The following is a 23,399-nucleotide window of genomic DNA, read 5'->3' on the forward strand; positions in this document are numbered from 1 at the left end:
TAAATTCATTTACTCGCTTAATAGAGAAATTACTTACCTGATAATTTCGTTATCCTTAGTGTAGACAGATGGACTCAGGACCAGTGGGCTATGCTCTCTGCCAGCAGATGGAGATGGAGCAAGCTGATGTCACATTATATATACTCCTGCAGTGACCCCAGCCTACCAGTATTCTCTTCAAAAGCAAACAACGACCAACAAGAAACACTGAATCTAAGTACCCCAATCTAGGGAATGGATGAACATTTACCAGTAATCCTTTGGGATCCGGAGCCCAACAGGCGACTACTGACACACTCATGCAGAAGTCAAGGGCAGGAAGCTGAGTCCATCTGTCTACACTAAGGAAAATGTAATTATCAGGTAAATAATTTATCCATTTCCTAGTGTGTAGACAGATGAAGTCAGGACCAGTGGGATGTACCAAAGCTACTCCTAAACAGGGTGGGAGGCTGCCCGTGGTCCAGTCAACACCGCCCATGCAAAGGCTGTGTCCTCCCAGGCATGCACATTCAGACGATAAAACCTAGAAAAAAGTATGTAAGGAGGACCACATCGCAGCTCGGCAGATATCAACTGGAAACAACAATCTAACATCTGTCCATGACATTGCCTGAGCCCTAGAGGAATAAGCCTGAACCTGCATAGGCAACTGCTTTTCAGCATCCACATACACGGCCGTGACCACCTCCTTAATCCAGCAAGCTATTGTAGTCCGTGAAACTGGAGCACCCTGCTTATTTCAGCTACAATAAGTATTGCCTCAATTGCAAGTACATAAAAATAATTTCTAGCAAACCCCTTTTCCCTAATACAAGTTTCAAATGACTCATTAATAATAGAATTTGGGATAAGTAAATCCCCATAAGCCATTATTCCTTTATTATAAACAAGGCAGGAGGAAATGCAGGATTCCCAAAAAATAGGTTTAAAAGGATAAACATTAACCCCCCCCCCCCCCCAAAGCACTCTGCCTCTATATCTACAAAGAGGTTAGTACCTCTCAGCCAATTGAACAAGGAACCAAATAGTGCTACCATATTATAAAACCTAAAATTGAAAAAATTTAACCCACCCTCTAAAATAGGAAGCATCAGTCTCTACATACTCAACCTGGTCTTTTTCCCTTTCCACAAATAATGGGAACATAGCCTAAGAAGCAAGGAGATATCTTTAGGCCGAAGGACTAATGGTAATAAACATATAAAGCTGTTTGAGGGAAAAACATTTTTTTACTAAGGCTTTTCTGCCCTAAAGAGACAAGAGGGGGGGGGGGGGGGGGGGAATCACGTGATGTGGTGAAGCTGAGCAGATGTCTGAGCTCGAGCTCCAGGCTCCATCCTCCCAAATCAACAGAAATTTTCCAGCATCCTGACAAGTCACTCCACTTTTTGAATCAATAGGTAGACCACATGACTATTGACAAATTTATGCAAAAATAGACTACTAGCATGCCCTTGAAAGGGGGAAAAAAGAGAAAGAAAAGATCAAGGACAATCCAAACAAGATGGCTGCGAATACCAGGCAGACCTCACAACACGGGTAACTAATGCTGTGGTTAGTGCTCTAGATGTTCGATTTAACGAACTTTCCTCACAATTTCTAGAACTCAAACTCCATCGCTGAACTACTCCCCCAAATGGAAAATGTGGAAGGCCGCATAGCCTGCTTAGAAGATGAAAACGTAATGCTCACACGGAAACTCACTGCGCTCGAAAAAGTCTCAAATGATCAAGAAGACAAAATTGCCTATTTAGAAAACAGATTGAGGCACAGTAATATTCGAATCGTAGGTATCCCCAAATCTGTGAAAGATAAGAACTTGGAAGGCTTCCTAGAGAAATGGTTAATGGAGGCCCTGAAGCTGCCGGGAGTGCTCCAAAAAGGAAGAGCTCAGACTAGGAGGAAAAAAGGACGGAGAAAACAGACTCCGCATTATTATCGCGAAAGTGTTAAACTGGTCTCACAAGCAACAGATAGTGCAAGCCTTCTGCTCTCTGCAGCAACTCACATACTAGTCCACAAATGTTTGGATATTTTAGGATTTCTCCTCTCAGCTTGTGCAGCGGCATAAACTCTTCAGCCCTATCTGCACGAAATTACATAAAAGAAATATCCGCTTTCAATTGCAGTACCCCGCAAAATTACATGTGGGCATGAGGGCAAAAATGGTCTTTTCTGAAGTGGAAAAGACACAATCCTACCTAGCTGGGATAAAGTGAGGCATGATGATTGCAGTCCTTTGAATTCCTTCTAACCAAAAAGATTAATTACAATCTGGATGGAGACACTTTGTTCTAAATTTGACTTTATTTTCAATTTGACTTTGTTTACCTGTTTTGATATTTGCAACTGATAAAGTTTTATGGTTTTTTTTTATGCACTGTGAGTTGCTACACCCAATATGGCAGATACGTCGGTCAGCCTCTACAGGAAAAGCCAACAACGTGAGGATCAACAGAACTGCCCTGTGCTTCGCATTCTTTATGGTCCTCTACAATTCGTCTGCCGAATGGACACATTACAGCATACCGAACTCAGTGGATACTTAAAGTAAGGTAAAAGCCATGCTAGAGAAGGCTGGTCTCTCTCTCTTTTTCATAAGACACTGGGATGGAGAAAGCTAGGGCATTAAGAGACTTGGTAGTAGTTAACTTCAATCTTTTCAAGGACTACTGCATAGCTTCAATTTCGGATGGGGTGACGCTATTTTGGTACTATGTGAAGCTTGCAAAAATCTAACAGAGTAACAAGTATCACCAATAGAAGCTACTCTCACCAATAGCCTGAATTATACAATTAATTGCTGGCATAACAGGTTTAACTAATACTTTGCAGTTATTAATATAGCGATGCTGGAGATTAACCCGTTTTTTGGAAATGCTCTATGTTTCAATTTGTTGGGAGGATGGGGCCGACACACATCAGTTAACGGGCCCCTTCTACTCCTAGCGCATGTATCAGGGAAGCAGAGATGACATACTTCAGGGGTTTAATAGGGGATTAGGGAGTAGTTTAGAAAAGGGAGGGAATTTGAACTATAATACACTGAAGAAGAACAATGGGAACCTATATCCAATTACTGCACAGGAAAATCTTAGGATCATCACACCTAATACACACAACACAGTGCTTGTGGGCTTAGGCTGGGAGGCTCTCAGGCATACCTTATTTAAAGATTATCTACAGTCCTCAATAATCAGTTTAATCACAGATTAATATGAGTATAGCATATTCTTAGAAGAAAGAATAAATGCCTAAATGTAAAGATCTTAGAACTTGAAGATAAGTTGAAACTAGCTAAGGCTATTATGATTTCATTTCCATCAGCAAAAAACACAATTCAGATTACCATGCAATGCTCAGCTCCTTACATGCTTATCTTCATCAGCTTTAAAGAATTTACAATATGCAGAGCACTCATTTTTCAAATATGGAAATAAAGCAGGTAAATTATTGGCTAATGCAGTTAGAGTACACCAGGGGAAAAATTACATTGAAAAACTAAAGACAACTCAGAATGAATGGGTAATCCGCAGGGCTGACATCTGTGAAGAGTTGCATTCCTTCTATGAGAAACTATACACAGATGGCAGACGAGGAGATCAAGCAGAAGAGACTGCCTTTTTCCAAAATATATCAATCCCACAACTCTTGGCCCCACAAGTAGAATATCTAAATTTGCTGATCACACATCCATAGAGATTCTAAATGCTATCAAATCAAGTAAGCCAGGCAAATCCTCTGGGCCTGACGGGTTCTCTTACGATTATTTTAAAATTTTAAGAGACCAAATAATTTCTCCCTAGGCTCCTTTTACAAAAATGCACTAAATCAAAGTACCTTCCCAAGGAACTTTAAAATAAAGCTTACATAACAGCTTTGGCCAAACCTGGAAAAGTCCCAGCATATCCATCCTCATATAGACCTATTTCCTTATTAAACTGTGACCTTAAATTATTGGCCACGGTGTTGACAAACAGACTTAGTTCTGTGTTACCCTCTATTATATCAATGAACCAAGTGGGTTTTGTCAAGGGGTGCTCGGCGAGTACCTACATTGTTAAATTGATTACTACAATGTCATACTACAAACACCATTCTCTACCATCTCTCACTGCTAGCTTTGATTCAGAAAAAGTGTTTGATTGTGTTTCTTGGCAATATCTTTTTTCTGTCCTGCAATGTTTTGGCCTAATTGGCGATATTGTTACTTATTTCTCTCTGTTATACACAAATCCATCATCTCATTTATTGGCAAATGGGGGTAAGTCCAAGGTGTTTAACCCACAAAGAGGTGTGCGCCAAGGCTGCCCTCTTTCCCCTTTATGTTACATACTTTCAATAGACCCCTTACTCATAGTTATTGCAAAGGACAGTCATATCAGGACTTGAAGTGGAAGGTACTTCATTCCGTATTGTAGCATTTGCAGACGATGTATTAATATTTTTAACTAACCCACATATATCGTTGCCTAAAGTACTAGCTTATCAAGACCTCTTTGGAACTTTCTCTGGACTTAAGATCAACAGCGATAAGTCCGAAGCTATGGAAATTTATGGCAACCTTAAAACCACATGGGGTCCATCTTTCCCTCTTCAATGTCCTCATAGAAAACAGGGCTCAGCTCTTTCTGCTGTCTTATTTAACATCTAACTAATTCCACTTGGTTGACTGCTTATAAGACTGGGGGTAAGATATAAAATGTATGCAGTTGATATTCAATATTTTGTGCCAGTATCTTCATCATAGTCTACCACCTCTGAGTTTATTTTCATTTAGTCTTATCTACCTTAAGACAAAACCCAGAAGGTAATCTTGGTCTCAGGGCATTTCCCTGAGCAGGAAAATAAGAGAAACTCAAGAGAGCAAGGAGGTCCTGGGGTGGAAGTAAGCAGGCAGTTTTCTGTTATTTTTTCATCATGAATACTTTTTTTTCTGTGGAGAAAAGCTGGAGACCAGACTATTCAGTCTTCCAGCCTCCCTCTAAATCCCCAAGTCTGCTCACCTGGCTTTATACCTTCATTTTACAGGAAGCTTGTGGAGGGAACGGAAAGCAGGAGCTCTTCAAATAGTTCAAAACTGCACTGCTTGCACATTAATTGGATCACATATGAAAGATATTACTCCTGTTCTCCATTCCCTCCACTAGCATCCTGTAAAATGAAGGTATAAGACTTTCAAGCAGGGTCCTGAGCTTTGAGAGGGAAGCTGGAGGGCAGAATAGCCTGGACTTCCGCCTTTTTTCCACAGAAAAACTGTATTTACAGTGAAAAAGTAACAGAAAACTACCTGCTTACTTTTACCCCAGGGCCTCTGATCTCCTGAATCTGTTCTCTTATTCCCCTGCTCAGGTAAATGCCCTGGGACCAGGATTCCCTTCTGGGTTTTGTCTCAAGGAGGACCAGATAAAATGCCTGGTCTTTTAAGGAGGTCCTGATATATTCGGTACTCCTTTACATACCCTCCCCCCCACCAGCTGTCCCTACCAAGGTTATCTCCATGGGAAAAGAATTGCCTTCTATATTTCCTTTGGCTATGCTATCCTTTACACCCCTCTTCATTATGAAACAGTGAGAATTTGGGCTATGGACCCAAAATCCAGGGACTGGTTTCCTGCCTAGCCTATGTTTCAGGGTAAGCTTGCATGACTCCTCTTTTCCTTGGGTATTGCTGAAACTATGCAAACTATTCTCCCTGTCCTTCTCTGGAGAAACCACTAAGGAATCAAGGGGTGCTTGGGGAAGCCTGTCTACCCTAGGGAGTCTAGTGCCACCTCTAAATGTTAAACCCCACTGTTCTTTTTTCCCTGGTGTCATGGTGGATTTAGCATCTCTGTTCTCTGACATATAAGTCCGTTTCCTGTAACAGGAAGGCCTCCTGCAAGATGCCTCACTATGGTCGCAGCTGGTCAGATTAGTTAAGAGTTGGCCCCAGAGTCTCAAACTGTGGGTAACCATGTCACAGAACAATGAGGTATAGGAGTCTGGGACATATTCCCACATCTATTCATGCTTGTTCAGCTGTGGTTGTCAGCAAGAACCAGCTGGTCGGGTAGTATGTCTGGTCACCATGTATACAGATACGGGTTACTGTCTTCTCATAGTCTGTCTGTACTCTCCTTACTAGCTCCCCCATCTAGACAAGTATCTTTACACTTTCCAAGTCTACCAGTCTATCCAGTTCAATTAGGACTTCAAAATTGCTAAGCCCAGTGCAAGGAATATCAACAAAGTTACAATTGTGAGATGCTGTTAGATTGACATTTATTTATTATTTAAAAAATATTTATATACTTTTACTACATACATTGGTCAAATCAGTTTACAAATTAAATAGCATACATAATTAAAATAACAAAACATAGTATATTATAAAACATAAGAAAAATCTATAATTTATATACAACGTACAGTGCCATTGGGGTCTTAATGAGCGCTGATGGCATGCACGGAGGAACTTATGATGAGAGAGAAAGCGAATTAAAAGCAAGAGAAAATAAGTATGTATTTAGATTTTTTTTTTCAATTCTTTGTCCGACGATATCTGCCTTAGATAATGTGGGATGGAATTCCAGATTGAAGAGCCAGCAACTGAAAAGGCACGTCTTTTGGTGATGTTGAGCATTGCAAGGAGAACAGTAGGAACTCCTAACAGGTTTTTGTGTAGGGATCATGTCTGCTAGGTTGATAAATATGGAGTAGAGTGCATAACCATGTGGAGGAATCACTATATATTAGGTTGTGTATGATGGAGAGAACTCTGTATTGTATTCTGTAATGAATAGAAAGCCAGTGTAGAGAGTATAAGATTGGGGTAATGTGTTCTTTTCAAGAAGCTCCAGTCAAGATGCACGCTGCAGAGTTCTGAATTCATTGTAGAGGATGAAGGGCATTGTCAGGGAGGCCAAGTAAGAGGGCATTTCAATAGTCTATCCCAGTGAAGATATGAGATTGTGCGGAAGTCATCTAAGAAGAGTAGGGGACAAAGACGTTTTAACATATGAAGTTTATAGAAGGAGTTTTTTTTTTTACCGTTGTTGAGATGTGATGGGACATTGATAGACTTGAATCTAGGATTACCCCAAGGTTACATGCTTTGGACACTATGGGAATGGATATGCCATCAAAAGAGATGTGATGGCGGACTGCAAGCAGATTGAGGAATTGTGGAAAGCTAGAGAATTTCAGTTTAAGATGATTATGGAATAATCAGGTATTCATGGTTTTAATATATAAGTAGATGGTGGAGAGTGTCATGGTCCATGATAAGGAGTAAGGTATGAAGAACTGAATGTGATTAGCATAAATCTTAAACTGAATACAGAGGCTATTGAATAAACAGTGGTATTAGATAAATGTTAAAAAGAATAGCAGAAAGGGAGGATCCTTAGGCTACACCGGAAGAGGTTGTGTACAATCGGAGGAGTGAAGACCAATATTTATTTGGTATAAACAATTAGTTAAATAAAAGTGAAACCAGTTTAAAACGGTATCTGCCAGACCGATAGATTGGAGCTGAGAAAGAAGGATTAGGTGGTCTAATGTATCAAAAGCAGCTGAGATGTCTAGTAATACTAAAATGTAGTCAGTGTTAGCATTGAAGCCTCTAATTATAGAGGCTTTACAAAATCCTCTATAATTAGGATCTCCTTCATTCATTCGTAATTGAATGAAGGAGATCATTGTCAGTTAAATCGGTGAGCTGATGTAAGACCAAGGGACATTCCTTGGCAATGTGGCCTTCCTTGCCGCAATGGAGACATGCTTGTGGGTCTAAGACCTGTGGATCCCCCTTCTCTGGATGCTTTGCTTTCCAACTGCAGACTTTCAAATCCAGTATTGACCAACTCTCTTGAATCCTGGAGGGCTCCAGTACTGATTGTGCTTGATAGAAGGCATCAATGACTTCTAAGGGGGATTCAAATGTAAGCTTTAAATAGTGGCATACCCACTGCCTCACAGACTGGTGCAAACCCTCTACAGACTGTTCCAGGAGAATTAAGTTGGCCACCTCTGTGCCAGTCTTTCCTTCAGGCTGAAGGAAAAAACTGACATTCTAGATCCTTTAGTCAGTAGAAGAACTTCTGCACACTCTCTCTCTTGGGTTGAGGTTTTCCCGCCAGAACCGTTGCCAATACATTCTAAGGTATACACGGTTCTCTCAAGTATGGCAGCTTTAACCTCTATGTGACTAGCCTTTCCATCAGGGTTGACCCTTGAATGGTAGCCTGACTGCTAACAGTCAAAAAATTGCCAAGATAGATGGTCCAAGTGGACTCTGGCCAATCTGCTGGCTGAGAGGTTCATTCAAAGTTCACTAAAAAAACAGTCTGGTTCTTCTCTGGCACCTATGTTAGGTATCAAGGGGTTCAAAGGGATAGGCCAAGCTATTATAGTTTGCAAGGCTTTGACCATCTGTCCCAGTAAAACTTGTTTGTTCAACTTCTTTTGCAGGGCTTGGTGTTAGACATATTGTGCCTGTACAACAGTTTATAGCTGCTATTGCCCCTCTGTGAAGGCCTCCATTTTGACTTAATATGCTCTGGTGCCGCAGAGGCTTTTTTTTTTTTTTTTTTTCTTTTGCCTCAAGGACACTGAAAAAAGAAAAATCCTAGCCTGTCTGATTCTGACTCATTACAATTCCCGATCTGTCCAGGCAGGACTACTCCCTTTTGCCTTCTGTATTTAATTCCCAGGCTGATACTGCAGCCAGCCTCCTCAGGAGAAAAAAAAAAAAAAGATTTCTTCCTTTTTTTTCCTTTTCATGTGGGTCTCTGTCTGTGCAGGCACTTAGAGCAGAAGTCCCACTGCTACTACCATATGTAAAACAATGCAAGAGTAGCTAAAGAACAGAATAATCTGGACACCAGTCTTTCTTCACAGAAAAACTTCATTCACAATGAAAAAGTAACAGAAAATAGCCTGCTTACCTTAGCAGCTTAAATCAAGAGTTCAAACAATTGAAGTCTCTATAATCAGTGGTCCCCAACCCTGTCCTGGGGGCCCACCAGCCAGTCGGGTTTTCAAGATATCCACAATGAATATACGTGAGAGAAAATTTGCATGCACTGCCTCCATAACATGCAAATTTTCTCTCATGCATATTCATTGTGGATATCCTGAGAACCCGACTGGCTGGTGGGCCCCCAGGACAGAGTTGGGGACCACTGCTCTATATGATATCTTCCTTCCTCCACCCCAGGGTCTTCTTGTTCTCTCCTGGGACTGTTTTTTCCTCTACTCAGGAAAATGTCCTGGGACTAGGACTCCTTCCGGATTGTGCCTTGAAGTGAATCAGATTAAATATCTGCTCCTGGTATACTCTCCTTTACAGAAGGTTTAAATTTAAGTTGGACATGCTTGATCACAAATTGTTAAATAATCCCCCTTCACCATGGATCACATCATTCTTCGGTTCTATAACTTTACACGTACCTTGAGGTACACTCACAGGGGCTTATTGGAGGTACCCTCTCTGCAATCCACACATTTGGCTGAAACAAGTGAGTTGCAATTTTCCATTGCTGGTCCTCTTTGCTAGAACACGTTGCCAAAGCAGTTATAGTCTCTGACCAATATGCAAACATACAAGAAGGTACCAAAAACCTTTTTACTTCAATGTGCCTTTCAATCTGATCATAGGCTCTTGGAAGTGTGGTTTATTGATGTTCAGGCCCTTATAGTAAAATTTGCTGGCTTTGTCATTATGAATGTTTGGATATCTTGATTTTATGAATGTTTTATTCTACTCCCAGCTGAAAACATCGGAACATGTGAGTTATAAATCTTAAATAAAATTAATATGTTTTTTCCTCTGAATTAGTAGCAACTGTGCTCTCTCTCATCAAGAGGAGACCTGGCAGCAGAAGGAACTCCTCCTAGAATGGGGCCTCAGAGTGACAGCTCTGCCTGGGTTGTGGAATACCAGAGAGGATCCTCTCATTTCTGGGCCCACCACAGTGTAGTGTCTCCTTTCCTGGGTCTGCAACAAAGGAAACTGCTCTTCTCCTGGACCTGCTGAAACTTGTCTGTCATGGCATGCTTATGACAACATCACTATACTCCCACCCTCCTGAACTTGCAGTACACCTCTGCAGCATCAAGACTGAAGCCACTTTTTTTCTTTAGACCCCCTTCAGGATAGTTTATCCCTGCCAAACTTACTCTACAAGATACTTTTCCTATCTTCCTGTCAATGGGCAGAACGTAACCCATTTCTGGCCATCAGATCACTGTTATTGCAGTCCTAAATCTTATTTCAAGATCTGCTAAGTTGCTGCTTTCATTTTAGTGCAGGAACGTAACCTCTACCTGTTTCCGCTGCTTCCAGCCCATCCATGCTATCTTCATCCTCCACAGCAGTTCTTCCTCTGCTCCGAGGCCTACAAACACAAGTACAGCATAATGTTATCAAATTCAGTACTTTCTAGCATGGATCACTTTGCATTTAAGAAACACATGTAACTTACTATGAATATCATTTCACTCACTGGACACAAAAAACTGCACTGGGTAAGAGTTGAAGTTTGTATGATATTTAAGGGGATACTCTTTATCCATAAAAGATCAAATGCAGAGTTTTTTTCCTTTGCTTTTTTTTTCCCCTATTTTCACCTTTAATCTTTTAACTACCCTTCCTAGAAGAGATGTCTATGTTATTCCAGGGAATCCCTGGCCAGACTAACAACTGGAAGAGGCATACTTCCTTTAAGTAACACACACACCAACATTCTTTGATCAGCAGAAGCCAACGCAGTCATCTTCTCTTCTTTCCTGAATCCAGGCACACTAACTCCATGACATGCTTAATATTCACTAGCCCGTATGGAAAGGAGATCCAAACTAGCAAGCACTTGCACCAGAGAACCACTGCGTGAGCTACAGGGCTTGCCCAGAAACCAGTGCTTTTAACTACTAATGATCTTGGATGTGTTCTTGCTGTTGACTATTTCTCTTCTTGCATTAAATAACATGTCTGCATGAAAATTAAATGAAACATTCAATGGCACATGAAATGACCTCCCCTCCTATGTCCAGGATGCAAACTTTTCCATCCTTCAGATCTAAACTTAAAATCTAGATATTTTATATGATTTATCCTGACATTTAACTACTGTAGCTTTATTATCCATCTAACATAACTTTGCACTGTTTCATACAATGTACTAACAAGATGTCTTGATCTATGAACCATATGAAACTTCTTAAAAAATAAGTAAAATAGGAAGTATGTCAAGTTAGCAAAGTATTAACGCAGACAGAACTGAAGCAGATTACAACAAAGATTATCAGAACAAATGACAAACTCCATTAGAAATGTTTAATGAGTCATAAAAGTCTAACAATCTGCCACATTTTTCTAATGCAGTGTTTATCCAATTTTTCAGGCCATACCCTCCTTTTACATCTCCGTAAGCAAATGTTGCTTACCTGTAATAGGTGTTCTTACAGGACAGCAGGATGTTAGTCCTCACATATGGGTGACATCATAGGATGGAGCCCAATCACGGAACACTTTTGTCAAAGTTTCTAGAACTTTGACTGGCACCTACTGGGCATGCCCAGCATGACACTAAACCTGCAGCCAGCAGGGGTCCCCCTTCAGTCTTGTTTAAAGCTACAGGAAGTGCCGAAAAACAAAATAAGGAAACGTAACGAACCCAACACCGTGGGGCAGCGGGTGGGTTTCATGAGGACTAACATCCTGCTGTCCTGAGAGAACACCTGTTACAGGTAAGCAACATTTGCTTTCTCACAGGACAAGCAGGATTGTAGTCCTCACATATGGGTGAGTACAGAGCTGAGGATGTCCGAGAAATGCACCAAAAATACCCAAGACGTGCAATAGGCACAAGGACTGGGGTCGAATATGGTAGAGGGCATCCTGAACCCTAACGGGCAGGCAGAAGGGTGTTGGTACATCAAGTTGTAAAAAGGTTACACAAGACAGACTGGCCGAAGATGGAATCATGTCTTCCAGCCTTGTCTACGCAATAATGGGCTGTAAAGGTATGGAGAGAACTCCAAGTGGCAGCCCTGCAAATGTCAGGAAGCGGCACAGAGTGTAGGTGCGCTACTGAAGTCATCATGGCCCTCACAGAGTGTGCTTTAACACAGTCTTGAAGCAGAATGCCTGCTTGCTGATAGCAAAAGGATATGCAGTCCACTAACCAGGAGGAGAGAGTCTGCTTACCCACAGTCTGCCCCAATTTGATGGAATGGAAACAGACAAACAATTGAGTGCTTTTCCTGTGGGGAGCTGTACGGTCTAGATAGAAGGCTAGAGCCCGTTTGCAGTCAAGGGTATGCAGAGCTTGTTCTCCTGGATTGGAGTGGGGCCTGGGAAAGAAGGTAGGTAGTATAGACTGATTAATGTGAAACTCCGATACTACCTTAGGTAAGAACTTAGGGCGAGTGTGGAGTACTGCTCGGTCCTGCAGAAGTTTAGTGTTAGGCGGATAGGTAACTAGGGCCTGTAATTCACTAACTCTGCGAGCAGATGTTATTGCCAAAGGGAATATCACTTTCCATGTGAGAATGCGAAGATCACAGGATTGGAGAGGCTCGAATGGTGGTTTCATGAGCCAACCTAAGACCAGATTAAGGTCCCATGAAGGGGCCGGAGGACGCAGTGGAGGCTTGAGATGAAGCAAGCCTTTCAGAAAATGTGTTACGAGGGGTTGTACCAAAATAAGAATGTCCCCTACACCTTTATGGAAGGCAGCTACCGCACCGACATGCATTCTAATGGAGGAAGTTTTTAGACCTGACTGACAACTGCCATAGATAATCTAGAAACTTCGAGGTGGAACAGGTAAAGGAATCAAGGGATTGAGAAGAACAACATGACTCAAATCTGTTCCATTTGTATTAGGTAAGACTTTCTCGTGGAAGGCTTCCGTGAAGCAATCAGGACACGGGAAACTGGCTCCGAAAGGTTAAGTGGCTGAAGAATTAACCTTTCAACATCCAGGCCGTCAGGGACAAAGCTTGAAGATTGGGGTGGCGTAGGCACTAGTCGTTCTGAGTGATCAGAAGCGGGTCCTTTCCCAAGGGAATGTGCCTGCGAATGGAGAGATCCTGAAGTATTGAATCCTGATAGCACCTCACTGGCGAGGCCAGTGAGGTGCTATCAGGATCATACATCCCTTGTCCTGACGTAACTTCACGAGAGTCTTTGAGAGAAGTGGAAATGGAGGGAATGCATATAGAAGACCGGTCGCCCATGAGAGGGAGAACGCATCTCTTGGCTGAGAGTGTTGGCTATGAGTGAGAGAGCAAAAGTTCTCTACTTTGCGGTTTTGAGGTGACGCAAAGAGATCTACGCAAGGATGACCCCCAACGTTGGAATACTGAGTCCGCTACTGTGGGGTTGAGGGACCACTCGTGCGGATGGAAAGCATGACTTAGGTTGTCTGACAACACATTGTGCACTCCCGGTAAATAGGTGGCCCTGAGGTACATCAATTGGGAGAGGGCCTCCGCCCATATCTGCGCAGCTTCCTGACACAGTAGGTAAGAGCCCGTCCCTCCCTGTTTGTTGATGTACCACATGGCCACCTGGTTGTCCGTCTGAATCAGGATGACCTGATTGGAAAGGCGATCCTGAAATACGCTGAGAGCATATCTGATTGCTTGCAGCTGCAGGAAATTTATTTGGTGTTTGGCTTCCTCTGGAGACCAAGTTCCTTGTGTTTGCAAATCGGCAACATGGGCTCCACAGCCGAGGTTGGAAGCATCGGTGGTGAGAATTATTTGAGGGTCTGGAGCCTGGGAGGGCAGGCCTTGGAGGAGATTGATCTGATTTTTCCACCAGGCTAGAAACTGACGGAGTGAGTCAGTGATGTGGACAGTGGTCGATAGAGGTTGGACGGACTGAGTCCATTGTGACCTTAGAGTCCACTGCATGACTCATGGCCAAGCGGGCCATTGGGGTAACCTGTACTGAGGACGCCATGTGTCCCAGCAGGATGAGGAAGTGGCGTTCAGTCGAGCGGTGCTGAGACTGTAGCTGGTATGCGAGAGAGATGAGAGATGAGTGAGAGCTCGCTGTCGAGGCAGAAATGCCTTTGCCTGCAAGGTGTCTAAGTCTGCCCCTATGAATGATAAAGTTTGAGCTGGGACTAAGCAGGATTTTGCATAGTTGACGAGAAATCCTAGTGAAATCAGAGTGTGTAAAGTAAGTCATAGGGACAACAGAGCAGCTTCCTTAGTGGGAGCCCTGATCATGTCTATCCCTATCTATTCGATTGGTTGAACACCATAAGTCCTGAGGAAGGCTGTTACTACTACGAGGCATTTGGTGAAGACTCGTGGTGCAGATGCCAGGCCGAATGGGAGCACTCTATTGATAGTGCTTGGGGCCTACCAGAAATCTCAGGAACCTGCGATGAGATGGATTTATCGCAATGTGTGTGTACGCATCTTGGAGATCGAGAGAGCAGAGCCAGTCTCCTCTTTGCAGAAGAGGAAGGAGGGAACCCAAGGTTACCATCTTGAACTTTTCTCAGTGGAAGTACATGTTAAGGGCACATAGGTCCAGAATTGGACAAACGCCGCCTGATTTTTTGGGGATTAGAAAGTACCGTGAATAGAATCCTAGGCCTTGTTGGGAGTAGGGCACTGGTTCTATTGCTCTGGACTGGAGGAGGAGGGAGACCTCCTGTTCCAGGAGTAGTGAGTGGTCGGATGTTCTCCACATCGGTAGAGGTGGGGAGTCCAGTGGAATGGAGAGAAAGTTCAGATGATAACCTTGAGAGATTATGGCAAGGATCCACTGGTCTGAGGTGATTGTGTACCACCTGTTGAAATGGCACAATCGACCTCCCACTGGTATCTGAGGCAGTGGAAACTGGCTGCTGCTCTCTATGCAGGAGTCAAAAGCCAGAAGCAGGGCCTGGCTGAGGAGCTGCTTGTGGCTTTTGTTTACGAGGTTGACAAGAATGGGCCTTTTGGAAAGGTCTTGTGAAACCAGTTCTAGACGGCGGTGGATAGGATTTCTTTGGACGGAAGAATGACTTTTTAGTATCCTTCCTGAATGGCTGTTTGGAGGAATACTCAGAGGGCATCAGAGAGAGCTGGCGAAGGGTCTCATGATGGTCCTTGAGTTCCACCACTGTCCGCTGAATCTGTTCGCCAAACAGATTGTCTCCTATGCAGGGCAGATCAGATAATCTGTCTTGTTCTTCAGGGTGCAAGTCCGAAGACTTAAGCCAGGCCCATCTTCTTGCCGAAATAGCAGTTGCAGATACCCTGGAAGCGGTGTCAAAGATATCATAAGAGGATCTTATTTCTTGCTTTCCTGCCTCAAAACCCTTGTGTACCAGGGTTTGAAGCTGTTCCTGGAATTGCTGAGGCAGGGACTCTGCAAAGTCCTGTATCTGCTTGAATAAGACCCTGTTGTACTGGATCATATACAGCTGGTAGGAGGCGATCCGAGAGATAAGCATCGATCCCTGGAAGACACGCCAGCCAATGGCATCCAGGAATTTCTGTTCCTTACCTGGGGGAAAGAAAGAGTGGGGTTTTGATCTTTTTGCCCTTTTTTGGGCAGATTCTACAACCACAGATTGGTGATCCAGCTGAGGTTTCTGGAATCCTGGGGCTGACTGGACCAAATAAGTGGTATCATAGTTTCTGTTGCTGGAGCAACAGAACCAGGGTGTTCCCAGTTCTTTTTGAGGAGATCCAAAAGAACCTGGTGAATAGAGATGGAGGTTATTTCCTTAGGAGCATTCAGGAATTGTAACAGCTCCATCATTTGATATCTGTCATCTTGTTCAGTCTGCAATTGGAAGGGAACCAATTCAGACATTTCCTTCACAAAATTTATGAAGGATAGGTCCTCTGGAGGAGAACGCTTCCTGGTTTCAGTAGGAAAAGGTGGCGATGGCAAGTCATCGATGTCTTGAGAAGAATCGTCGGTCCAGGTGTCATAGGGATCAGGACCTGCCCCTCTAAGAACCTGAGAAGAACGGGATGATAGTATTCCTGAAGGTCCCGATCTAGGCTCCGAAGGCATCGAGGGAAGTACTGGAGGCACAGATGAGGGCATCGAGGACACCGGTGCAGGCATCAAGGGCAGATGGATCGGTGGCGCCGATGGGCGCATTGGCATCGATGTTTGAGGCATCGGCAGGACACCTGATGGCGGAATGCGGAACGGTGTTTCTCCTCCCGATGACAGAGTAAGCGGGGAAGGCACCGGAGCCCTCGGTGACCCAGGATCCATCAGTGGAAAAGCGGCTATAAGCGCTTCCATCTTCGAGAGCAGCGGTGCCAATGCTGCCGGAATGGGATCAATGGTCAGTTCCGCGACTGACACCGAGGGACCTTGGAGTCAGTGCATCGCCTTATCGATGGCTTCCTGAACCATCCGGTCAAGTTCTTCATGGAGACCTCGAGCAAGCAGCCCCAGCTCCGGAAGAGAAGAAGGAGGCAGAGGCATAGCCGGAGGGACCACCATTAAAGGCGGGGTCGCAGCTCCCGATACCCATTCGGGTGAGGGTTGCCTCGGTGACCCGGTCGCAGAAAGAGTCGGTGCCTTTTCTGGACGGGGTTTCTTCGATGGCGGCTCGGACGATGGAGAGGTCAATGGCTTTCCTTCATCAATAGTCCGAGACATCCGGTGTCTATGCCGATGTTTTTCTCTATGATCCCCTGAGGGGGGGTAGAAGTAGTCGAAGGCTGAGAAGTTGTCGACGCCGGGCAGTCACCGGCTGGTGGCCAATACTGGCACGAAGTGCACGGTGCTGGTTCAGTCGACGTCTATGCAATAGATGGCCTCAGGGTTTGAGAACAGAAGAGAAGTTCCATCTTCTCTATTCTGGCCTTGCGACCTTTAGGTGTCATTAAGGCACATTTGGTGCAGGTCAAGACATCATGCTCGCACCCAAGACTCATTACACAGACTTTATGAGGGTCTGTTATGGAAATGGTGCGAGTACAGTGCGGGCACCGACGGAACCCCGATGCCATGGCCTCTGAAAAAATTGAGCCGCGGTACTGTCGACGGCCAGTAGGCCGCGAGGGCCAAACCCGATGGGAATCAACTGAAAACGGGTAAAAACTTACCGGAGTACCGCGGAGTCAAAAATTCGAAGGAGGGACCCCTGTGGGGTATGAAAGTTTTTAGTAATTTCGTGAGGAAAATTCCTGTCAGGAATCTCTGTGGAGCTCCTTAACCCATGTGGCTACTGCTGCACGGAAAAAAGAAGACTGTAGGGGGACCCCTACTGGCTGCAGGGTTAGTGCCATGTTGGGCATGCCCAGTAGGAGCCAGTAGAGATGCCAGGAACAAACTGAGGAAGCTGGGTCAGCTCCTGGAAAAACTGCTTCACATCATCAGGTACCACCATGCATTCAGAGAGAGCAGGGGAGAAGTCAGTATTTTCCAGCTTGAATTTATTTTGGAAGAGATCTGGAAATCTGTGGGCTTGGAAACTCCCCAATTGTGCAGATTTCTTTAAGACTCAGGACTCTCAAAACAAAATCAGTTTATATCAACTTCAGCTGTGATTATGGAGTGAGTAGAAGTAGTGGAGAATAAACTAAGAAGCAGAAGGGATTAGATGAAGCCAACGTTAACCTGCACGGAGCAGCAGTTACTACCTTGTGAAGCTTGCTGAGCAGACTGGATGGACCATTTTGGTCTTTTTCTGCCATCATTATTAAGTTAAGAATAATATTTAACAGTGGAGAATTTGGAGAACTTGGTTAGATACTATAATTTGCGTATTACAAATCTTCTCAAAATATAAGCTATCACCACTCTGGATATGTTAAAGACTTATCTGACTGAGATTCTTAAAGTTCCTGCTCAATTTACCTCCCCCCCTTCTTTTCACCCCTATAAGGAGCTTTGAAAGTTTCTTCACCTATAAGGCCAGATTAGTTAAGTAGAAAATCACTACTGCACTGTGAAATTACATAGATCAGATTTGGAAAACTATTCAAGGTTGTTGAAATGTTAAAATCCATGCTAACTTCAAAAAACCTTCTAATGTTCCTGAGAAATCTTTTAAATATATCCACAGGCGAAACCAAAGGAAGTTTGGGAAAATGTATAAGACATAAATTGCACTGCCTAGAAAAGTTCTCCAAGAATTCAACTTTTCTAGCTAGTATCAAATTCTCATTAGTCAAAAGACTGGTTAATTCCTTTTGTTCTCCCATACTATTCTCCACCTTCTCCAAATGTGATTTGACCAGTTTAAACTCTGTGTCATACTGTGACACTAAGGTCATTGTAGAATCAATTTTCTGAGAAATCTATTAAATTTGAGAGCAGAGAGATTGCCCCATCACAGTCAAGGTCTCCCATAAGGACTCCATGTTGAATTATTGAGGATGAGGCAAGGAAAAAGTTTCAGCAAGAAAAATATCTTGCATACCTTGAAAATGAGAGGTCGGGTAGGCTTCATGCCTGCCCGGCCAGGATAATATGGCGCCAGGCTCGCTGATGCAAGCCTCGCTGGTGCCGTGCAGAGGGGGAGGGGAGGCTCGAGGTGACCGGCCGGTCACCCGGGCTCCTCATGCTTCCTGCTGCAACAGGATTGGTGATTCCTTTGAACCACTCCAGGGTGGGAGCTGATTGGCTCCCGATGTGTTTAGTTGGGAGGGGGAGGAGGAGCTGAAAGAGAGTCTACCCAATTCCTCGGGGTCCGTCTCTTTTCCCAGCCGTGCTTCTGGCGCTGCAAAGACAACACCTTAAATCCTGTAGAGGAAGAAAGAAGATTACTGCTTCAGCAATCCCTGCCAGCCAAAAGAGAAGTGCTGAATGTAACTCTCGGAGGAGATATCCCTCCAGCCTTCTTAGCCAGCCAGAGTATGCAGTCTTGATAATGTATCATCTTAATACTTTACCTTTGTTTTCTTAATGTTGCTTACTTTGTGGTGGCTTAGTAAGAAGGAATAGTTGCTTTAAATATGAGATAAAATTTAAGATTAGAAAAAAAAGGGGGGGCATAAAAACACAGCTGCCCAAGAATGAATACCCATGCAAAGGGATAAAAGCACAGCTCACCAAGTGTGAGTACCCCTGTTCAATGTGCTTCCATTTTTAAATAATTTATTTCTTTGGATAATTGAACTGACAACAAAGAGATCTCTAAGAAAATAGTGATTTTTTTTACTATTGGTGTGTGACTATATTAAGGGATTATAGAAACATGAAATCAGAAAAAGACTATATGGCCTATCTAGTCTGCCACATTCCTTGAATGCATCAGGATCAAAGTACTTCCATGTTTAGAAAAGCTGTGAAGGCTATTTTCTTTAAATAAGACTTTGGGGGTAGGATTAAATATGTGCAGTATGCAGCCATCCTCTAGTATATAGCTGGTGTTTTCTCCCATTGCCTTTATAGGCAATGTAAATTAGGAAGATCTTAGGCCACTCCGAGATCTTAGTTTTGCAGTGGTAGTTAATAATAATAGTATTTGGCATGACATTGTATTTTTGTGGTGTTGTTTGGTTTGTCATTATTTTGTCTTAATTGTTTTTAGATTATAAATGTTCTTGACATGATCTGCCTTGAACTGTGGGTGTGAGAAGAATATAAGCTTTAAAAAAAAAAAGGTTTTTTTTAAGTCATTTTCTTATCCGAAACTCCCTTGTATCACAAATCTCCAACATTTTACACTCCCTCCCATGAAGGCCTAGTGAAACTACATGAGGAGCAAAAGCCTAGGCCAGGAAATCAATCTAACTGGTATTTATCAGCACTGAACACAAGGTCCACACCAAGGCAAGCCCGTATACAACTGTCATTGCAATTTTGAGCTTCATATATAAAATTTGTCAAGATACCTACCATCCATTGTATATTTTAATACAAAAATATTTGTACACAATATTTTCAAGTCAAAAATGAATACTGGTGTACTGTTTTAAGGAAAAGATTAAATTTGAAAGGGCCCTATACTAGAAACTCCAAAATCTCTATAGCTTGTTTATACTGTAGACCATTGCATATCTCTCTCTTTCATGGGGTGGAAAGGAGGAAGTGATACAAAGCAAGCCCTTCTAACCCCCTTATACTCAAATTCTACTTTTATTTTGCCTACCTGCCACTATCTTAAGTTACTTTTAAGTGTTTTTTTGATGAAAATAGTGCAGCAAGCTGGCCAAGGCAGTTTACAACAATAAAAATATAATACAATAAAATATAACAAGATTACCCTCATTAAAACATTGAACAGCCACAATTTCACCTTTTTTCTAAAACCCAAATAATTGGCCTAATGTCTAATAGCTATTGGAACAGAGTTCCAGCGTTCGGGCCCCACTACTGAAAACATCTTCTTCCTGGACCCTTCTTTTTTTATCTGCTTGATCCCTGAAACTATAAAAAGTGGATCTCCTAAGGAATGCAACATCTGCCTGGGAACATATTTCTGTACCCTGCTCACCAAATAACAGGTTCCCTTCTCATGATGGACTTTATACATTAAGGTTAAAGTCTTAAATACAGTTCTCTCCCTCACTGGTAGCCAATGTAAGACACTCAACAGCAGCCTAGCACAAATACATCTAGGACAGCCAAAAATCAATTTGGCTGCCATATTTTGCATCATCTGAAGTCTTTGCAAGTTCTTCTCTGTAACTCCCATCAATACCCAGTTGCAATAATCAAAAAGTAGTATGACAAGTGCCTATACTATAGTCTGAAACACACTCACGTTCTCTTTATGCCTTATTTTTCGCCAACTGCTGCAGCTTTAAAAATATCCTCCTCACCAGAGATACATGTGGTACAAAGGACCATTGTTCGAAGTCTATATCTGTACCGTCTGTATTTAACTGTTTAAAAATTATTATGGTTACCATTTTAGTTCATCAGGATACACAGAAATAAAGGTTAAATAAGGAAGCAATACTTTTTTTTTTATTGAACTTAATATATTGACCTGAAGGAGGCACTGCCCTCACAAGATACTCACATGTTACAAAGTTAGGCTTTTAGCTATGTGCAGACAGACTCAGAAACAAACATTTCAATATCATGTTACAACTCTTTATGCAAAACTAGATCACACTGACTGGTAAGTAGAGCAGCACAACCAGCATGTAAAAACAAATCTATAAGGAAAAAGACATCTGTTCTAAATAAAGAAGTTTCCATATTTTTCCTGTTGTCCAATTTCATCTAATGCTTTAGTATCTAGATTTACTGAAACACTGAAACAGTATTATTCAACCACAACAAGAATGTGGGGAATCTGTGTGGTCTACTTCACAAAACAAATATTGACCAGTTATGGAAGGGTATGCACCAGGTGCTTTGTAGCCCTCTTAAGAACATAAGAACATGCCATACTGGGTCAGACCAAGGGTCCATCAAGCCCAGCATCCTGTCTCCGTGGCCAATCCAGGCCATAAGAACCTGGCAAGTACCGAGTACCGTGTGCCGGGCCTGTTCCCTCCCCAGGACACATGCAATGGTTTGTGTCCTCACCCTCTTTCTCCTCCAACTCCAATTTCAGCAATATCTGCTGATACGGAGAGGCAGGTGTCTTTTGGGCTTTTTAAAGCCCATATTTTTGCAGGCATGCACCCTTTTTCATTGCAGTCAGCGTTCCCTCCCACCCTCCCCAATTTTGCTTTTGCTAGGTTCTTCTCTGGTTGTTTTTAAATGTGAAATTATGGGGAAATTCTGTAGTTTAACTTCTTGTCTTTGCAATGTTTGTTATGGTAATTTTGATCTGGAATTAGTCAGTTCAATGTCCGATAGATGACGGTATTGGGTATTGTACTCTGATTATTGTCGCAGCAGGGGTAGGGTACAAGAGCCGGTGGGCTACCTTTATGATGGTCCAAGTGATTCCTTTGCTTAGCAAACAAGGGGGGGAGGGGTGATTGGCCAGGATCACTATCTTGCTTGGCTAAAGGCAGATGGCACAGGGTTGGACATGGTTTGTGTCACTGGTAATCAGGTGGCTTGTGTACCAGGAAGTAGCTTTATAATGTTAGCAATAAAATTACAGCCTTCTAGATCCAGTTGATGTCTCTACTCATTTTTTTGTGGTATGGGTCTTGGGGTGGGACAGGGCTGCCCCATTCTTAGCAGCTGCCAATGTTAATATATTAGTACAGTGATATAACACAAAAAATATAGCTAAAAATGAATTTCAACATTGTTTGCTCACAAGGAATACTTTTTTTTTTTTTTATTTATGCGATTTTATAATACAAAGATAGCTTTGCTTAGACATCAGAAGAAAGTTATAGAAAAGAAATATATTTATCCTAAATTAAAAACAATGGAACTCGCTCCCACCTGACCTCAGGCTGGAACAATGCCCAATCACGTTCAAGAGAAGACTCAAGACTTGGTTGTTCTGTCAAGCCTTCCCTTAGCAATACTCTGCCTCCACAGCTCCCACGGACTGTCCCCACCCAGGGCAAACCTCTAAGTACCCGTTCTCATATTTAACAAAGCTATAGTAGCACTTTTCCCTCTACCCCTCCCTCCCTTAGTCAGCCTTCCCCACTTCAGGGGTTCTAGGCCCCACAAGTCCAGTTTCTCCTACTTTTACACCTTGTTCTACCAAGTTTATTTGTATCCGAGTTGTTTTGCCTCCTTGTTCATTGTAAGACATATCTTATGTCATTGTTTGTTTGATGTTGGAATGTAAACTGAAGTGATTAGTAACTCTGTCACCTGAACCTCGGTATAAAAAGTTATAAATAAATAAATAAATAAAATACAAGGAAATAATTACTTTCACTCTTTTTCCCAAAAAACATTGGGGGGAGAAACGGAAACAATAGAGGAGTTTTTAACAAGAAACTAATAATATAACATACTCTCCTGTAGATACCATATCTTTAATTAATTAATAGGTGAGCTTTGACTTGTTGGGACAACCATTCTGGCATTTAAGAATTCCCTTAACTGCTCTGGGTTGTAAAATACATATGTATTTCCAGAATACTTTATTACGCATCTTGCAGGATATCTCAGAAGGAAATTAGCGCCCATCGCCACAACTTCTGGGCGCATTATTAGGAAATTTTTTGGAAAGATCTGGAAAAATACGAATTAACCCTCCCAAATAAGTAATATTCATTGCTTTAAAGTAATATCTCATTATTATTGCTCTATCATGTTCCGAAAATAGTGAGACAAACAGAACCAGAGGTCACGAGCTGAGGCTCCAAGGAGGAAGACTAAGAACCAATGTCAGGAAGAATTTCTTCACGGAGAGAGTGGTGGATGCCTGGAATGCCCTTCCGGAGGAAGTGGTGAAGTCCAAAACTGTGAAGCACTTCAAAGGGGCATGGGATAAACATTGTGGATCCATCAGGTCCAGAGGACACGTATAAAAGAGCAGGTAGCAAAACACTGCACGGAGCGGCAGTAGCCACAGAGGCATTCATGGAGCGGGATGCCA

At 42.7% G+C, this 23,399-nt stretch overlaps 1 protein-coding gene across 8 annotated transcripts in view; it reads right to left on the reverse strand.

The window, feature by feature from the left end:
* KMT2C (lysine methyltransferase 2C) overlaps positions 1-23,399 on the reverse strand; it is a 979,844-nt gene that overhangs the window by 828,953 nt on the left and 127,492 nt on the right. For all 8 annotated transcript variants that reach the window (XM_029588444.1, XM_029588443.1, XM_029588442.1 and 5 more), the window contains exon 2: positions 10,315-10,385. In XM_029588444.1, coding sequence (XP_029444304.1) covers positions 10,315-10,385 — 71 coding nt within the window. The remainder of the gene's footprint in view (positions 1-10,314; positions 10,386-23,399) is intronic.

Source organism: Rhinatrema bivittatum, chromosome 2 (genome assembly GCF_901001135.1).
Source record: "Rhinatrema bivittatum chromosome 2, aRhiBiv1.1, whole genome shotgun sequence".
NCBI classification, from domain to species: domain Eukaryota; kingdom Metazoa; phylum Chordata; class Amphibia; order Gymnophiona; family Rhinatrematidae; genus Rhinatrema; species Rhinatrema bivittatum.